Raw genomic sequence first — 20250 nt, 5'->3', positions numbered from 1 at the left:
TTCCTGCTGGGGTTGAAGCAATAAACAGCAAAGAAAGTTGAAATTGAGACTTACCATGGGGCACCATATATTCGGAATCCTTTAACTGTTACCTCTGAATCTTGTAAGTAAATACTATTTGTCAGGAGTGACTGAACATTGTCAAAGTCCTCTGGTTTCAATTTGGACACAGAGGGAAAGCGGTAGTAATCTTGTTTAACAAGGTCTGCCATGAATTCCTTATCAAATGTCAGTTCATGATTCCCAGCAATCACTATTTTATATTCATATGGTAGGTTTCCTGAAATAACAAAAAAGAGGACTTCATTAGCACATTTCCTCCCACAACAAGCAGCCAGCCAGCAGTGACAGAGGGGAACACCCGAGGCCTGGGAGCATCTCCGTGCTGGGCACAGCACACGGGGGGATGCTGCTCCTCCTGCACCCAGTGGAGCAGGGTCAAAAGGCACAGAATGGCACACAAAGCCATGGCACAGCACATGGATGGATGCTGCTCCTCCTGCACCCAGTGGAGCAGGGTCAAAATGCACAGAATGGCACACAAAGCCATGGCACAGCACATGGATGGATGCTGCTCCTCCTGCACCCAGTGGAGCAGGGTCAAAATGCACAGAATGGCACACAAAGCCATGGCACAGCACATGGATGGATGCTGCTCCTCCTGCACCCAGTGGAACAGGGTCAAAAGGCACAGAATGGCACACAAAGCCATGGCACAGCACAGAGCCCCTGCTGCAGGGCTCAGCACCACAGCTGCTGGCAGTCAAGCCAGCTCCAAAGGGGGCATGAAACAGCACTGCTGGGTTATTCACCTGGATGTGCCCACCAGGCTTTAATGCAGGTCAGTCCCAGCAGCGGCCTGCAGTGAGGAGCCTGGCAGGTGAGCAGGGAGTGCAGGATGCCTGCCAGCCATGTCCTGAGAGCTGGGGCTGCTGGTTTTTAAATTATGGCTTTATTTGGATTCATCTGTATTCCAGTGGCATTTATTTGTTGGAACCCTGGATGCTGAGAATTTCAGACTTTCTGTGCTGGCAGGCACTGACTCCCAAGAGAACACTGCATTTGACCTGAGGCTGTGGAGAAGGCTTCCAAAATTGAGTGATAGAATTGGGATAAAGGGTGTGGAGTTTGAATAGAAGTGTGTGATATCACAGGGGGAAAACTCAGAGTTTAAGGGTTTAGAACATAGCAATATACATAAAGCAAGATGGAGGTTTTAGGATGGAGGCTGGTCCTTCTTCTTCACCTTCATCTCCATGGGTTTGGGTGGTTTTGTGTAATTGGGGAAAAAAGTTCCCATTGTGGGCACAAGTGGTTGGTTATTGGGTTAAAAGTAAAAAGAATTTAGGTGTCATTTCATAATTGGACAGTTTATCCTTAAAAGGCCTTCCAGAGAGGGACATGCAGCTCCATTTTTAGGTTGTTAGAGTGAAGTGCTGCAGAACTCAGGGTTTGTGAGACTGTAAAACAGATAAGAACTAACAAACATCTGAGTCTGAACAAAAAATACCTTCTCGCACATTTAATCCTGACCTTGGCAAAAAAGAAGCAAAGAATCCACATTTATTCAAGACCTAGCCTATTCCCCAAAGTTTCAATTCATTTGCAACATCCTTTTATATTATTATCATTATTATTATTATTATTATTGTTATTGTTATTATTATTGTTGTTATTATTATGATGTTTATGTTTATTATGTTTATTATGTTTATTATGTTCATTATGTTTATTATGTTTATGGCAGTATCTCATTTCTTGTAAAAAGCACACAAGTAGAAGCAACCATGAAACTCAGCCACATAAGCCAAACTAGGAAAGAGGAAAATCTGATTAATTCATTTACCATCAGAGTCAGAAGTAAAGAATCACATGTTTGCTCCCCTCAGTTCAGGAGAACTAATACCATTGTTTGGAAGGAGGCATGGATCATGCTCACAGAGCCAGATTTTTGGAGCTCAGAACAGATTTTCAAGCACTTGGTAGCAGCAATCAGTGCCAGATCTTCCAAATAAACATACTGGGTGCTGAGCTCCCTTAAAAATGCAGTCCCATACCGTGGTGTCTTCACAGAAGTTCGGCTCTCTTACAAAATCTGTCCCACTGTGACTTGCCAAAAATCCCACGTAGGATTGCATCAAAGCTAACTGCTCCCGCCTTCCCCACAAGCCTGATTTCTTACCCTCATACCTTATCCTTCATTTGGTGTTTATTACTAAGAACCATTTAGAAATGGTTGGGTTTGTTATGGGGATTTCTGTGCACTTTGGTTTTTGGGTTGGTTTTTTTTTTTTTTTTTCATAAAGGCGACAAAATGAAATAGAAATCTGTGGGTTTGTGTTCCAGGTGTGGGACTCACAACATCTGTCCCAGGGAAGACAGAATCAGATGCTACACATTCCTTGTGAGTACAGTGCTCCTAAACAGAAGTGGCTTTGCTGGTTTAAACATTCAACTTTTGAAACTGTTTGGTTTGGGTTCTTTTTAAAAGTGAGCTTCAGAGTAAAGCTGTAAGTATATACAACAAGATTAACTTTTCCCCTAAACAGGACTTACAGGGGAACAAGTCAGAACCCTCTGCTTTTGCAGCATTTGCAGCATAGAAACAGGAATTACACGAGACATCATCTCTGCAAAATTAGTGAATTCTGGATGGAAAACCAGAAAGCTACAAATCCCTTGAAAAAACCAAGCAGACTATGTTTTCCATAGACACCTCAGGTCTGAACAAAATACATATTCATAACTCTCTGTGGTGGTGCTGCATTAGAATAAAAGCTGGGGAGATGCAATAAATGCTCCTCTACAGTTTTTGACTCACTCCTTTCCCACTTTCCTCCCCTTGCCCATCTTTACTCTGCAATGCATTTTTATTTGAAAACTCTGTGTGGCACGTACCTACAATTCCTGCTCTCTGTGACTCCTGGGCACAAGATAAAACTGCTATTTTCTCTTCTCCCAGGAAACATAAAAGATATCACCAGCATGAAATTTGATACTCTTGTCATAACCATCAATCCCCCAAAACAAGCTAGGTGTGATAATATTCTCAGAGAAGTGGGATGGAGGAGTTCAATTCAGGTTTCAGCTAAGTTATCAACATTTGCCTGTTTTAACACAGAAAACCCTTCATCTTACCTGATACACGTCCAAGCTTTACACTTCCATTTATTTTGATAAACTTGAAAACCAGCACATTTTGCTGATATTATGCCCAATTAAGCCTGGAGCGTTTCTGCCCAGTATTTTTTTTATCTTGACATTTTAAAAATAAGGGCTTACTTTGGAGGCACACAGGACGTGCAAAGGCAAACTAAGGGTGACATCAGTAATGATTAAAACACATAAATGTAGCATTGTACATGTTACATAAGCACCTGAGATCTGTAGGGGGAACCCAGACAGTATTTCTTGCAATTGGTGTGAAGATAGCTGTTGGTATTTTTAGGACTAAGACACATCAAAAGCCAGGGCAGCAGCAAGAGAAAGTCTCATTCAATTCTTCTCTCTCCCTTGAGGAAAAGGACTATATAGCACTAATCACAGTAATAAGTTACCTGCAGTCAGATCAGCTATTTATTCATCACATCCTGGTTTTTCCTTCTTGAAAGGCCCCATGGCATTGCACAACATCCACTCTCTCTGATATAATTTGTGAAATATTTTGCTTTCTTTTGGCAGACCTGCCCTTTGTCTATAATCTGTTGACCTTGTGTTTAATATGGAAATAGAAAGTCATCTTCAAAAATCTCCTACTCCATGGTAATTTAGTTTTATCTTGAGCAGATTAATCTCTGTGTCTCTGCATCAGTGCTGCCTGTACAGCACAACACAGAGGTTGGAAGGCTTTTCCTCATTTTCCTTCACTAAATCTTTGTTAGCTACATTTGGTCCTTATTAGTCTGATTTCCTAACTATCAAATCTTCCATTATGCATCAGCAACATCACCCATTCTAAATTTATACTGTGACTCTGGAAAACAGTTAGAAGAATCCTTTTCCAAACTAGAAAAAGTGGGATCTGTTTGCAGGGCTGAGCACTTCAGAAACCCCCATTATGAACTCCCAGCATAATAACTGAGTTTATTTAAAATACTTAAATGCTTAACAGGTGAGATTAAAAGGCTAAAATTACAACTACCATAAACAACTAGGGCACTAAGTCTGTGAAGCAGAGTCTCTCATACTGGAGTACTTGAAACCCACATCTATGTGTATGTACACACACATACACAGGGTGTGCACATGTGGATCTTCAAAATATATCTATTATTTTGGTTCAGATGTTTTTCAGCAACTCTCAACAGTACAAGCAAGGGCACAATGTAATCATTGATCAAGAAAATACTGCAATTAAACAAGTTGTTCTCTTCTGGAAGCCAAAAGGTCAATACTGCTCTTGCTCAAATAAAGGCAACAATGGTTATCTCTGAATGCCTTGGGAAAATTGAATTGTTTACAATAAATGCATTAATCTGGGAGTCTCAGAAAACTCCTGTGACTGGTCTAACAAATCAACCCTCAAGCTATAATCCTTTGTCCCCCAGAGCTACCTTTGTCCCCAGGAGGTTCATCTTTACTCCTGTGCCATGACACCTTCCTGCCAACACAAGGATTAGGTGGGCACAGAGCAGAGTGCATCAGATGAAAATGAAAAATGAGGAAAAGATGAAAAATAATGTGGCAAAAAAGGAGTGGGGGTCTGAATGCTGCTAAGGCAGAACTTCTGTTGCTGGCTGCAGCCACTTACACCACTGCAAGTGTCAGCTGAACAACAGACTGACTTTAAACATCTATATTACATGGGACAAGGGGGCAAGCTTGTGGGCCAGAGGGCTATGGGGTTTTTAACCTACCTAAGGAGTTGTTTTAGTGGCTTTCTTTAAATTCACCTTAAGCACTTGGAGCCTAGGAAGCCTTAATCTGTTGAACAGCCATTCCCGTTTTAATAGCATGCTTCATATGAGTACAGTTTAGTCACACAACCCAAGTTCTGCAGAGCTGCCAGACATGAAAAGGAGTGTGCCTGGCAGTGAACGTTAACTGCTGAGCCCCTATAAAAATAGAAAATCACATTATTTTTCTACTACTGTTACCTGCAAACCCCACAGGGAAGTAGGGGAATGAGAAATAATGTGATACTAGCTGTCTGTGTAGTGGTGGAAACCTGTATTTACACACAAATGATATGCAAGTGGTTTTGATGCAAAGCTCTGAATATGCATACGCATGCATTAACTATTCAAACCATACAGCACTTCCATGAAACGTGGAGCTTTTTTCATGCCTGTTTCATAGCCTCATAAACCCTTTGGCCATATGCTGAGAAACAGCCTGAGAAGCCTTGAAGTATAAATCTTAAGAAGAGGCAAAACCGCACAAGAGAGAGGTGTGTATGCAAGTGAATCATCTCAAATTTCTGGTAATTCGTGCATGCCCCAAAAGTGCAAAACTGGTCATGGAGCATTTCCCCTATAACCAGCACCATGCACATCCAGGGGTAAACACAGAAGGAGCAGATTTGGTGCTGCTCCTGCAGACTTCAGTCCCCACAGCTGCAGCTGCTGAGGGCAACCAGCAGAGCCCAGCCCTGGTCAGCAGCTCTGCAACTTCTTCCTGAGAGGTTTCTCATGGAAAGCCCTTGGCATCACAGGGCCATGGTCACTCTCTCTTCCCCTCATTTACAGTGCAGTCCCAAAACACAGAAGCTCCTTTCAGCTTTTTAAAACAAAGGCAGAAAGGCTCAAAGGCTGCTATTTCTCCTTCAGCAGCAATAAGTGAGTTTGACTGCATTAAGTACATTTATACAGACTTGAGCTTCCACAGGATAAGCCGGGCCTATCCCACCAACAGCCCACTTCAGGTACTGAGATCCAAAACTGGGCAAGAAAAACACCTTTTCTAAGATGAGACTGACCGACTGACTATGAAAATATTTTGGCTGTTTTAATCGAGTCAGCCTTCACAAAAAGTCCTCACCAGAACAGCTCAAACTGGTATCAACCAACACACTGGCTGAAAACATAGCTCGTGAACTTCTATGCAGCTGAGCTCCCTGTGTCTGTAGAAACCTACACAATGAAACCATTAAAAACCAAAAAAAAAAAAAAAAAAGGCAGCAAATAGGAAACAGAACATGCACAAAACCAGAGCATGGTTCTAAAACAGTACAAAGAACTGAAGCACAAGATCTCTCAAAGTCTTCCCAGTGAAAAGTATTCCACCATCAGTTCTGATGCCTCTTTTTTCTTTTTTTTTTTCTTCTCCCCTCCAGTTTTGGAGAAGAAAAAAATAAAGGCAAAACACACATGGGCAACAGAGCAAGAAGAGAGGATGAATGAACGTGTAAGTGTTTTGCCTTTATGCAAAGAAAACATCGCATGGCAGCACAGGGAGAAGCAAAGGCTGAGACCCTGGAATCCCTGCGATAAATCCAACGCTTGTACATTAAAGCTCCCCTTTGTTGAGAGCACTGTTAGACACAACAAAACAGAAATGTTAGGTGAGTGCAAGCTCTGCCTGTGACCTTTCCCTCTGTAGCCGTCAGGCTTCATTAATTTCCACAAGGCCTGACAGCTCCAGCGTTAATACTCACGCTTGCGGATCGAGCCACACAGCAGGTTCAGAGTCTGCTGCCTTCTCCTCTCAAACTCATGCATTAGGATTTCCTCCATGCTGGCAATGGAAAACCAAGTCTAAGGAACATTAAACACAAAAAACTACGTTACAATAATGCCGGGGTTGAGCCATAAACCCATGAAAGCAAGGAAGCGCTGGGTGGATGTGGAGCTCGGCCGAGCGGTGCCCAGGGAGCACAGGCGCTGCTCCACCTGTGCAGGCGCTGCAAACAGCTCTGATGTGCACCATCACTGGTGTTTAACACCCAGTTTCCACTCATTCTCTCTCTTCCACAAGAAAAGCTAGTGAATTTTGCACAACACAAGGCCAAAACATCCCCACGTGCGCTGCAGAACGTGCTCGGCCACAGGTCTGGTCTAACCACGCTCTGGCACTTGGTCACCATTCCTTGCTTTGATGTTTTTATGTCTCAACCATAACATTATTCTAATGTAACTGTTTGTGATTAATATCTCCCTCCTGTCTGCTGAAATGAGGAATGCAGCACTAGGTAAGTGACAAGCTTTTGTTTCCCTTCAGGGTTGCACGGCTTCCTTTGCGTTATTCTGACATAACTTGTCCTGTTTTTTGATCTCCAAGCTTGTTTCGAACTTCACCGGGCTGCTGCTATTGAAACACGGAAATCTTCACTAAAGTTTTAACAATTAATACGTGATGTTTCTTTGTTTTGAAACAGAATCTGAAGGTTTTGTTCAGCCTAACCTCAAAAGCAAAAGGGAAAAAGAAAAAAAAAAACCTCCAGATTTTGCAGCTCACAGCACTGCCAACTTTAGGTGTAAAAAGTCCCCCCAAATTGACTTTAAAATTAAGAAATCTGAAACGCAAGCAGCACAGATTGCTTGCTAGTCCCTGGAAAGTCTCTCTTTTCAGGCATTTAATTATGCAACCTAAAAGACAGAGCTTTCAAGAGGAAAAAAAAAAATTAAAAATCACATAACTTAAAATCAAAGGAGCTGGCAGCTGTGAAATCTCTCTTTAAATTTGGCCAATTCTGAGAGACCACCCTACCTGGAAATCGCAATAGCCTTGTCTGTCCCTTTTCATTTTCACAAGTGCTTCCTGCATTCATGGGAGCTCCTGCTCCTCTCCTCTTTGCCCCAGCAAATTGATAATACCTGAAGGACTCCCAGGTCTGTGCCACGTGCCCCTGCCAAGGGATCCTTTAAGGGAAATGGTGCTCACCCTGAAAACCATCAGAGGTTTTCAGGCCAGAACACCTTTTGTCTGGCAGAGCTGAAGGGTGCTTCCCTAAACAGAATTTCCCTGTATTCACAGTGGCAGAGCCACCTGCATCAAGCCCCCGCAGTTCAGGGTCTGTGTGTGCACTGTGCATACAGAGAAATAAATCCCATTTTGTCCAACAGAACTTTAGATTTTTCTCCTGCAATCGAGATCCTAATGTACCAGGGCTGACCAATTTTAGACCAATTTCAGCACCTCGCGTGGTTTCAAATGCCTCTGACCTTGAACTCCAAATACTAAGGCTGGAACTTAAGCTCTGCCTTCACAGTGCCAGTAGGGCTAAGCAGAAATGTCCTTCTTGGACTTAATTTAGACTTAATTGAAAAGAAACATTTTTGGTTACTATTGCATTAGGCTAAAATGTAAAAATGAACCCTAATACTATCTAAATCTAATAAGAGAAAGGCATCTCTCTCTCAAAACTTTCAAAGCATTCTCTATAAATGCATCACGGATCAATTTACATGGTGCTTTTGCCAATAAGCAAAACAAAATCACAGGTTCCAATTGGCTTAACTCATATTGGAAAGCACGAAAGCAAATGCTAGAAAATGCAATTACTGCAAACAAACTCCATTTTCTCCACTCAGGAGGGAATTCCAGAGAACATTTTATTGCCCTCAAATAATATTTCTAAAGGCATCAACACACAATTCTATTTTCTTTTCAGAGCCCACCACACTATATAACCTAATCCTCCATGAAGAAATTCACCAGATTTCGAAATAATATATTGGTTGTTGATATTACCTTGTGCGCAAACGTACTGTATCAATTTAAATTATTTTTCTCCATGAATCTTAAGAATATAAAAACCAGCTTCCACTGCCTGACACAAACAGATCTGGACCAATTTCCCAGAACATACCCTCTATCTCTGTCATCTACAATTCCAATTAAGTCTTTTTTTTTTCCCCTAAAATAAATGAATATAGCCACCAAAAAGGAGGTCATCTTGAGAAACAATTATACAGAAAGTAATTAAGCTAATCATAATTATCACAGACAATGTCTTGCTATTTTAATGTACATGGATTTTCACACTGCAAAAGGCCAGGGAAAGCTAAAAGGACGAGATTTTCCAGAAAAAAAGTTTATTCAAAAAAAGAAACAAGGTTTGATATCATTTCTTCACTACTTAGTGAAGGAAATGAGAATTAGAAGTGCAGGAGCCAGATCTAGATTCTGCCCCAAATTCTTCTATCTTACTGACAGAGACCTTGAAACAAGCAGCAGAACTTCCCTTTCTGCCCACAGGACTGCCCAACACACAGCCCCCATCAGGATCCTCCCAGTACCTGCCCACCCATCTAAATATGAACAAATAAATGCACCAACCAGGGAAACACATGATCTCCAAAACATCTTCCTGTTTCCCAAGTCTTTGAGCTAGTTCCCATCATTTGTTTTCTCATTTTTAGAAGAAAATCTCTGAGACTTACAAATGCACAAAGGAAATCACCTTCCTCTGTCTTCTGGCTTGGCAGAGCCCAGTCAGTATTTCTGAAAAAAATTCCCTTCAAATATCTCCTTTTTTCTGTATCCCAGGAAGGCATCCAGAGCATTTCTTACAAAGAGAAAAATCTCAAAAATACACAAACAAGAAGCTCCCAAAAACTATTTTCTTTATATGATACATTATATCCTACATAACTTCTTGATTTTATACCTGGAACGGAAACCCTTCCTCCAAAATTATTATTTTTGAGCATATTGTTGGGAAACTACAAAACATACTGGGGTTCATAATTATCCAGCTATCAGTACCAGTGTTATGTGGATAAATATCCATAATGATAAGAGGAAAGATAAAAGCAGGGATAGCAAGAATAATCACAAGGAAAATAAAGTTAAAGAGAAGAAATAAGATAATTTTTTATTTTAATATCCCAGAGGCTTTAAAAGCAGGAAGTACTGCCTAAAAGCAGGACTACAGCTTTTTAATAACTCAGAGAATGTAACATTCTCCAGTGTGCTAAAGCAATCAGCTGCTCTTGAGATTTTACCCTGTGACCAAGGCTTGTGCTTTTATTTGTAAACACTGAAGTATAAGAAGCAAGTTTGATATTCCAAGGTAGTTTTAAACATATTTTCATGTGGTAATACTGACTCTTCTTGGGAACCCTTCCTCCCTTTCCTTTCCTTTCCTTTCCTTTCCTTTCCTTTCCTTTCCTTTCCTTTCCTTTCCTTTCCTTTCCTTTCCTTTCCTTTCCTTTCCTTTCCTTTTTCCTTTCCTTTCCTTTCCTTCTCTTCCTTCCCTTCCTTCTCTTCCTTCCTTTTCTAATTGTTCCTTCCTTTTCTAATTGTTCCTTCCTTTTCTAAGTTGGAAGGGCAGAAATCAAAAGCTTGAGCCCAAACTCCACTTCTAGAGTGCAATATCCAGCAGGGATATGTGTGCTCCAGAACCACCTCCAAGGGCCTTTTCTGAGCTGTTTGTGGAGGACAGAACACAAGGGGAAGGTGCACAGAGAATGCAAACAGAAATTACAGTCAGCTCAGATGTCCAGGCAGGTCTTCAGGAACCTCCAGCACTATCTTCTGAACCCCCTGTTTAAATTTATTATTCCAAATAAAGCTAAACATTCCATTACAGTCTTCCAAGATGAACTAGGATGCCAGGAATCTCCTGAGCCCCCTAAGGAAATTCCTTTTGAGGAATCCAGCTCACAGAGAGGCTCCTCAGCTACTGAGAGATTCAACCAAATCACTCCAGCTACATCATGTTACTGCAAGGAGCTGAACTCCTCTTGAGCAGGTTTTCTTCCTGGCCATGCAGAATTCTCTGAGCAGGAGGGAGTTCCAGAATTCCCTGAGCAGGAGGGCCCAGATCCCTTCCTTGTGGGTTTAAGCACAAACACTAAACAGAGAGTGAGAGGGAAGCTTGAAGCCTGATAAAGGTCTGGAGTGGCAACTGTGGACATCGGCACCAGTGATTTCTCAGTTCTCTGTCTCACCCCTGGCTACTGTTTCTTGCCACCTCCTCTTTTCTACTGGCTCTGCAGAATTTCAGTTTCCAGTTTATTGGCTGTAATTTGTGCTGCAGCATCCCAGGATCTCACAGCAGACTGGTCAAATTCACACTGAAGGTTTTTTTTAAGAATCCAGATCTTTGAGTTTCATTGCAGAAAACTCAAATACCTCCTAATTCTCCTTCCAAAGGCAGGACAAAACAGAAAAAATGAAAAACAGTGTATGAAATGCAAACCCCATTCTGCAACAGAGAGTTTGCACGCTTTTGTTTGTGACAGAATTCAGGTGAAACTCTTGATCTTTCCTGCCCCTGTTACAAGGCTCTCTGCTGCTGCCACCTCTGCTCCCCAATAAGGATAATTGTGAGCCTCTAACCTAGGAGTGAAATGTTTTAAAATGAATGTTTGAGATGTATGGCACTTATTGCTGAGAATTTGAAAATGTTCAAGCAACGTTTTCACAAGGTGCTTGAAAATCTGTATGATGCAGCATCTGTACCCTAGTGCAGAGAAGGACACTGGTAATTCTGGTCCACCAATAAATATTTCTCTGTAATTAAATGCTATGGTTAATTGTTGAAGCATGAAATTTTTCACCTCGTGTGCTTTCTGCAGAGTGGGATCTCTCTTGACTTACCCATTTTAGCCATCTTTCCTAGCCTTTAAAACAAAAAAATGGGATGAGAAACCTGCTGTAAAAAGCCATGATATGCAGGCAAAGTTCTGCTGAATAACACAACCACTACAGTTAATCAGAGCTGGTCATTAGCACAAAGCATCCAGAGAGCAGCTACTTCAGTCACTTAAGGCAAAGGTAACAATTTATTCCTTATTTATTCTCCTTTCTGCCCAGGTTTTGCCCTCTCACCTCGCAGGCAAGCATCATTGTTTTCACAGCTGGCCTCAGGGAAGCAGCTGTTTATGAATAGCTGTATTGCTTCCCGTCTGGCTGGACACACTCTGGCACCTCACTGCAGCGCCAGAGCCCTTCCACCCCCAGAGCAGAGGTGTCTGCTTCCTGCCCCTGTCCCTGTGCCCACCACAGCAGGGCATCCCCTCCTGCCCTTCCCACTCCAGCTAATGGCACAGGATTGGCATTTACAGCAAACGGGGAGTGGATTTCTGTACAGTGTGGGTTACAGAATTCACAGAATTCCAGAATTCACACGGTTGGAAGAGACCTTCAAGACCATGGAGTCCAACCCAGCCCCAACACCCCAACCAAGCCCTGGCACCCAGTGCCACATCCAGGCTTTGTTAAACACACCCAGGGATGGGGACTCCACCCCCTCCCCAGGCAGCCATTCCAGAACCTTCTCACTCTTTGTGTGAAAACCTTTTTTTCCTAATTTCCAACCTAAATTTCTCTTGGCACAGCTTAATGCTGCGTCCTTTGGTTCTGTCAGTTCCGAGAGAAAGAGCCCAGCCCCAGCTGAGCACAGGCACCTTTCAGGGAGCTGTGGGGAGTGATGAGGTCACCCTTGAGTCTCCTTTGCTCCCCCAGCTCCCTCACAGCTGTTCCAAGCCCCTCACCAGCCTCATGGGGTTTTAGAGGGGACAGCAATCCAGGACCTTTACTCTCAGCCTGTCTGGCTACAGCTGCATCATTCTATTCCCAGCAACCACTGAAACTTGGGGCAGAGGAGAGGAGAAGGAGCAAATTCCTTCCCTGCCACGCTCAGGAGACATCTCCTGCACAAAGCTGCAGCAAATCCGTGCCTGCCCTGCAGCTCCTCTGCTCATCTCTCAGGAGTGAAGGCAAATGCCAAGTGCTGCTGAGGGAGCAGGGAGCCTTCAGAGTAACATATGGGAGAGAGCAGCTCAGGGAAAAGAAGGGACAGGTGGGTAATTCTTTATCATTTGAAACTCTGTTTTAAACTTAGAACCCTTAGTGTCGGCTGGTTACATTAAAAAAAAAAAAAATGTAATGGCAACACTCGGGAGAAAAGGAGCTCCTGCACTCTGATACCCAGCCTGCCCTGTGACGTGAAAGCTTCTGGTTCTTTAGAAAAGATGCACATAATTCTGAGGTCTTTATGGTTCACTTAGCAAAAATTACAGGAAATTCAAAGTACAGACTGCTCCTGAGCTCTCATATCCTAATTTTATTAACTCAAGAAGAGATGAAGGTCTGGAAAAAGCAAGTGAAGAAGAGCAGGTCCAGTACTTCATGTCCCTGTGCTCTCATTTGTCTCCCTCTTCTTTGTAGTCTCCACCCCACCCCCAGTTTGATGTTATTTTGTTCTCCCTGTGTTGGCTTTCCACGGCCTCTCTCCTTGCACTGCTGTTCCCTGGTGTGCTGCTTTGTTCCTTCTCCACCAAAGGCACCACCAGTGGCCAGAGAGGGTTTGGTGATTGTCACCTCTCAGCTGGGGCGCAGGACAAGCAAAGAGACCAGAACAGCTCAGTGAAGTGAGGCACTGACCTGACCTGAGCCCTAGAGCCACCACAACTCCTGAAAAACATCCCAAACACTCCCAAAGCTGTGGCAGGGCCACCACAATCCAGCCCTCCCGAGGTGTCACAGGCTGAGGAGCACTGAGAGTCCTCTAGTGATGCCTCAGGTTTCAGCTTTTCTATTTTTCACATTCTGCGCTGCTTTAGTGTGTGGGTCTGAGCTCCATATTCAGGGATGGTGAGCTCTGTGCACAGAGCAGGGAGACAAAACAATTCCTGCTCCAGCTGGGCACCAAGGACAAATGATCCAAATCTCAGCCCCAGAGCACAAACCCCGTGGGCTGGAGAGAGAAAAACAAGCAGGGTGGGACTGCAGGGGCTAAAGCTGGAATGGGACAATGAAGTGCAAGATGCAAATGGAGCAGAACTGATCCCAGGGAGAGACCCCGGGAGCGCTCGTGCATTTTGGGGCCATTTTGGTTCATCCTGGGTGCAGCCCTGGCTGGGCTCTGGTGCTGCCCAAGGTGGATCCATGGAGGAGATGCTGGAATCAATCCCTGCTTTATTCTTTAGCTCTCTCTAATCTCTGTTCTAGGTCAGCCTTCTGAAGGCATCCCTAGCACTGATGCCTTCAGGTTGAGATATCATGTTTTCCAGATTTTGTACTGCTTTAGTATGTAACTCTGAACTTCATATAAAGTGTTAGCAAGTTCTCTTCACAGTCTAGTTAGAAAAAAAATCTTTTTCCAACAAAAGGACACCATTGCAGCTTCAGGCCCAAAAAGTGTAAAACAGCAGCGAATTGAGGAGAGCAAACTGGGAGGATGGGACTTCATAACCTGAAGCTGTAATTGGACAATTAACCCCAATATGTAAATGGACCAAAACTTATCAATGGTGTGGAAACGTGTGACTTGGAGTTCATCTTGGGTGCAGCCCTGGCTGGGCTCTGGTGCTGCCCAAGGTGGATCCATGGAGGAGATGCTTGGAATCAATCCCTGCTTTATTCTGTAGCTCTGTCCAGCCCCTGCTCTAGGGCAGCCTGCACAGGGCATCACTCCCAGGGGTGAAGGTGCCTCCTGTGGGTCTTGGAGCCACCCTCCAGAGCAGGTGCCATCATTCCCTGCCATGCCCAGCAAAGAGCAGGACAAGGAATACAAAAGTTCCTTTAGCTCTGGGAAAAGTGCTTCTCCTTTTTCTCCTTACCAGTGGTTAGTGCCCACAAAGTTGACACCCACTCTCCAAAACCAATCTGCTCCCTAAATACAGGCAATGAAGGTTTGAAAGTCTCCTAGCAGACCTGACAGGGGTGGAAGGGAGACAGGACTTTGTTCCACAGCCCCTGTGTGCCAAGACACATCCTTCCCATGCAGGACTTGCCCAAGCTCAAGCACTCAGCCCCCTGCAACAAGAGGGTTAATGAACCAGCTATGCAGGCTGGTTATAGCCAGCAATAAGCAGCTCTCTGTTTTTCTTCAAGAAAAAAAAAGGAGTCAGTAATTCTTGGAACATTTATTAACCCCCTAGTATAGGCAATTACTGTAAGAGAAAGGTCTGCCAGTCTTGCATTACCATAAATTGCTGCATGTTGCTTTTCTACAGCACAGTAATGTCCACAACCAGTGTGAATAAATGCTAACATTTGAGTTTTAAGCTCAATTCAGTCCTCTCGATCGAACATTTTTAACAGGTCTTCACTTTCAGTGGCTGTTGGGCCACAAAAATAATTATTTTATACAAGCCAAAAAAAAATCCAGGATGGTGTTCCACTGATAGACTGTTTTGTAGCTCAGTTTAGGGTAACCTCACATATTTCCTGACATGCAGAACGGACAAGAGGAAAGCAGGTGGGAAGTACAAAACCCCTAAGATCATTCCTGCGGTCTACGAGGTTTTGTAGTCATATACAACATAAAAAAATAGTGGCAATAAAAAAAAAAAAAAGAAAAGAAAAAGGCTTTGTAATAGACAGAACACTGCCAACCAGCTTTAAATTGAATTACACAGCCTGCTAATCTTTATGATGAAATAAAATTCCTTTGAACACTTCACATTGTACTAAAATCCGCAGTGCTTTCTCCCCAGCCCCAACCCCTCTCTGCTCAAAGCAACTCCTCCACCCCTAAACCATTGTTCTTCCCAGCCTGCAACGTGATGCTCTGCTAACAGAAAGGCTCCTTTTAATTAGCTATTGTTAATATGGCGTGCACAGGGTGAAAACGTAGGGAGAAGTACTTTTGCACTTTGTATTTTTGATGCAACATTAAATTTGCAAGTGAAGGAATTAACTGATGGTGCACAAAGAATCAATCCCTCGACTGTTCTCCACTGAAATCATTCTCATTTCAATATGTGGCAGCAGCACTGGAGGAAGAATCTGATGAAAAAGTTTCTATTTGAGGGGCACTGGTTGTCCCATGCCTGCTCAATACAACAGGCATAAATGTCTTTTCTGTTTCAAAGTGGATTTGTAGGAAAGGGGGAATGGAATGGAAGAATTATTTGGGGTTTTTTAATACATTTGGTTTGATTACAGCTCGTTATAAGAAACCTGATCACCCCCTCCCCCCTTCTAAGACAACATTAGCAGCCCAGGGAAGCAGATCCAAGAAATGACCGAGCAATTATTGTGATTGAAAATCCATTCAAGAATTGTGCAGTACTTTGCAGTGCTCACTGGCTCCTTCCTTTCATTGAAAATTACCAAATGAATATATTAGTTTAAACTTATAAAGAGCCACTCACTGCAGAACATTATTCTCTTTGAAAGCACATTTTACCTGAGCCAAGTTTTCTAATGGCTGTCAAATAACACCTTTATATTTGCTTTGACTGACCGTGGCAATTCGTAAAGAGAATTTTACACTTTAGCAGGAAACACAGTTTTAAAACCCTCTGTTTCTCTAGAGACCATTAGGGGATAGCAAAAATGGATTTTTTGTGCAATCTCTTTATGAAGAATTGCCAGGAGTAACGAGAGCAGAACAAGAAAGAACTGATCAGATATGAATGATCTTACACTGCTTCTCAGGCATAAATTCCATCTCAGTCAGTGGAAATTTTACTACCTCAACATCCATTTTATCCAATGGCTTCTATTTTACCTTCTAAGTTGTACTTCTGGGGTTCTGTTTGCCACAAAACATCTCACATCTGACCCAGAGCAAAGGATAAATATGAAGAAGCAGCTATAACCCTGGTGCAAAAGGAGAATTTTGCACTTTCTCCTACCTTTGTTTTCACACTGCACTACACCTTGCTACATCAAGAAAAATTATTCAGCCTATTACCAGAAATCAATATGGTTGTGTTTTCCCACCACTTTATAAATATAATAAAATGAAACATTCAAATTATTTTTTGCATTTGTATTTTTGTATTATTTTGAGAAGAAAAAACAAAGATAAAAATTAGTAATAATAGATCATGAAAAGGTATATGCTAATAAAAACTGAGCAGCTATTATTAATTCAGGCAAGCCATATGGGAATAGAAAACTAAGTACAAATGGGACTTTAAACATGACATTAAACACAGTTTGAGTCAGAACAAAAGCAAAGGAAATATTCTTAAGCAGTAATATAGCAATAAACCCTAAATGAACTAGGAAGAAGTTTCTAAAACTTTATGGTAAGGACAGAGTGAGATACATAACCCATAGAACTACTAAATCACTAAAAAACCCACAAGCCCTCAGCAGCAGCTCAACCTGCAAATAAAATATCTCCATCCCACCCCAGTGTCTGAAGCTGCTCACCAGGGCCATCGTGGAAGACAGAGCTGTTTCCAAAACTGGATTAACAGATTTTCCAGGGAGCTGCTTCCCTCTCTCCCAGAACAGCTGTGCCAAACTCACACATACTTATGGGATTAAAGCCACCTCAGCATTTTCTTTCACTTGCAATGAATGCAATTTTTTTTTTTCAAGTGCTCAGAGTTTTGTTCATCAAAATGGTATTTTATGTTTAGTCAATTATTCATTCTGGTGTAACAAGCAGAGCAATATAGAGTTCAAAATATGCTCCAGATGGTAAAAACACAAATCAGAAATAAATCAATTTATAAAAAAGGAAGGGATTTGTTTTTATTGCCATAATTTAACTTTAAAATATTCACAGGCTTCCTTCTGGTTCTAAATTACCCCAGAATACTTTGAGCTCATACCCCTCTGAATCGGGAGAAATTTAGAACTTACTGGTTGTGGTTTTTTTAAATATGAAATAGTGTGATATCAGATGCCAAAATAATCAGAAATATACTTTCAGGGAGCAAAAGCCCTCAGGAACAAACACTTGATCACACTGGAGCTGTCCTCAGTGTACATTAGTAAAAGGCACACACTCACTCTAAACCCTGAATGAGCCACGCCTGGAGAGGAGATGAAGCCAGATAACTCAGCCAGACCAGAGAGACTGAGAAAGGATAAAAGTGGAATGTGACCCTGCATTTTTAAACAGTGATAAGAAAAGGGCTTGATCTTACTATTATACTATTCCGGTACAGTTCATTTTTAATTTTTTTTTCAAATTGAATTATGCTATCTTCAATATCAAACACATTCTGGCAGGTGTCTGGCTTAACAGTTTTGAATATAATTTCAAATTTCCACAGCACTAATACATAAATTTAACTGTGGACTGGAACCAAGTGTCTGTCCACGGTTCTGAGAGCAACACCACATTTACATTTTGTCATCAATTCCATGTAACAACCAGCAGGTCCAAGGTGATGCTGCTATTTTCAATTACTAATAGTCACACAAAAATGAACTTTAAAAGGCAATACTTTGCTGAGGACCACATCCACATATGCAGAGGTAACAAGAAAAACTCTGCATTAAAATTACATAATCATTCTTTTCTTCTCACTTCAAGTAACATGATCAAGGAACTACAGCACAGAAAAATAAAGTTGATTTTTTTTTAGCTCTAGCAAAAAACTAGAGGCAAGCCCATATTACATATAAAGAAATATTTGTTCCAGTACAAACCCATATGTATTTGGCCACTAAACTATCCACAAAGTTTTTACAGTCATCATCCCAAAGAAATTTAAAGAAATAAACATTCAGAACAAAAGCAAGACTTAAAACACATGAAAGAGTCAAGTTGCTAAATCCTAGAACAACTCAGGAAAAAGCTAGCTAAATTCAACTTTCAGCCCCACAGACAATAACCAGGAGTAAGATCACCTGCTGAATTTATCCAAGTCTACCACTGCAAGATTTTGGAAGCTCCTGCAGTAATATTCTTTATAAGAGAAACCTTGCAGGGGGGAAAAACAAACAAACCAGAACCAAAAGAATGAGCACAGTGTGATATAAACACTAAAGAAAAAAGTACAAAATGGGCTATTCGAGAAAAAATTCTGAACTGAATTCAAATTATTCACACATATGCACAATCAGGCCCACAGTAACTGAGCAAAATAAACATATCAACTCATTCAAGATCTATCTGCCTGGATTTATCTTTGCTTTCTCTTCACTTCTTATGGGTTATTCAATCACTTCCCATCACCCAGAAAAGGAAATATTGCACTATGAAGACACAGCTATAATTAGATATTCTTCTATTTCATTTCACATATATGACTGAATGAGAATGGATGGGGAAAATATGAACAGAGATAATAATGGCAAGTTGAAACATTCAGTAAAAAATTCATTTGGCACAGAATAACATCTCAATTCTTCCTCAGCACAGTAATGCTGTGTTTACTGCAAAATTAGTTAAGTTAGCAGAAGAGATTTTTAATGAAAACAATTATAAATTTAAAATAACTGTGTTTAAAGCATTTAACAGTCCCTAAGGTCAAGTGATTACAGCAGTTACAAGACCCAAGGGACGTGTTCACACCAAAACAAAGTGAATAAATTACCTCAGCCAGTGTCTGCAATCACTAAGTGACCACAGAGGTTATTCAATGTATAAGCCCAGCTGACTTCCACGCAAAACCAATAATGAAAATGTAACAGCCAGCGGGAAAAAGCATTTAACTAGCAAAAGTTGCTGCAAGGGCTGAGAACTGGGGAGAATGGGAAAGGGAGGGTGGAAAGCAAGCTCCTTGCCTTGGCTGTGGAGGCAAGGATGAGTGTGGGTGGAATGGACAGGCAAAAACTGAACATTTTTCCCAGGTGAAAGACCCAATTGTGGCAGAGGGATGCAAGACTAAAAAGATATAAACCAGCAGGGTTTTAGACAGTGCTCTCAGCCCTGTAAAACTGGGATATGTAAGGCCCAGAGAAGGACAAGCAAGGCAGAAGCTCAGAATAATCATCTCTCAACTTTCCCCTTGGCTTTACTGCCAGCAAAAATTGTGGACAGTCATTGTGTTTTAGTCATGCCATGATATAATTCTAATGGAGGCAAGACCTGGTTTTTACCACAGAGTGGGTAAGATGAGCTGCAGAATGAAAGCCAACTTTGATCTGGCTTCTCTCCCTCATGACATAAATGACAAAGACGCCTTGTCTTCATTGCAGCTTCACAACACAACTGCCAGGGGAGAAAACCAGGGCCAGGAAAGACAGAAAAACATTTTTCTGTAAGGACCACCTTGTATTTGATGCACTTGATTCTCAGTGTGTAGCCCTGGAACAAGGTTCCTACCAACTATGGTGCAAAAAGGTGCTACTGAGGAAGCAAAAGGAATCCTGTTTGCTCCTGGTATGTATTTTTTTTAACGACAGCACATCATCACCTCACATCCTTCAAGGCATTTAATATTCACAACACACACAGTAAATAAGAACATAATAAAGGGTAAAACACAATTAACACATTTTGGACACAGGAGTCTCCAAAAGAGAGAGGCAAAGAGGACATGGCTGGCTTTGGTGTTTTTGATTCCTGGTGAGGAATATTTGCACTGATGCAAGTATTCACCAACATTTCCACAGGTGAAGCAATTTTCTGGGCTTGCCCTGTGCTAAGGAACCGAATAACTGGTTTTGAACTGGTTTTGTCATATGTATAATATGTTTCATATATATATATATATA

The 20250-nt window shown here is 41.8% G+C and overlaps 1 protein-coding gene across 3 annotated transcripts in view; it reads right to left on the bottom strand.

Moving 5' to 3' along the window:
* Nucleotides 1–20250, bottom strand: part of MPPED2 (metallophosphoesterase domain containing 2) — a 121375-nt gene that overhangs the window by 53440 nt on the left and 47685 nt on the right. For all 3 annotated transcript variants that reach the window (XM_031061875.1, XM_031061876.1, XM_005426933.2), the window contains one exon: nucleotides 55–280. In XM_031061875.1, coding sequence (XP_030917735.1) covers nucleotides 55–280 — 226 coding nt within the window. The remainder of the gene's footprint in view (nucleotides 1–54; nucleotides 281–20250) is intronic.

Source organism: Geospiza fortis, unplaced genomic scaffold, assembly GCF_000277835.1.
Source record: "Geospiza fortis unplaced genomic scaffold, GeoFor_1.0 scaffold113, whole genome shotgun sequence".
In the NCBI taxonomy this organism is placed as follows: Eukaryota; Metazoa; Chordata; class Aves; order Passeriformes; family Thraupidae; genus Geospiza; species Geospiza fortis.
This window is presented reverse-complemented; position numbering and strand designations above follow the sequence as displayed.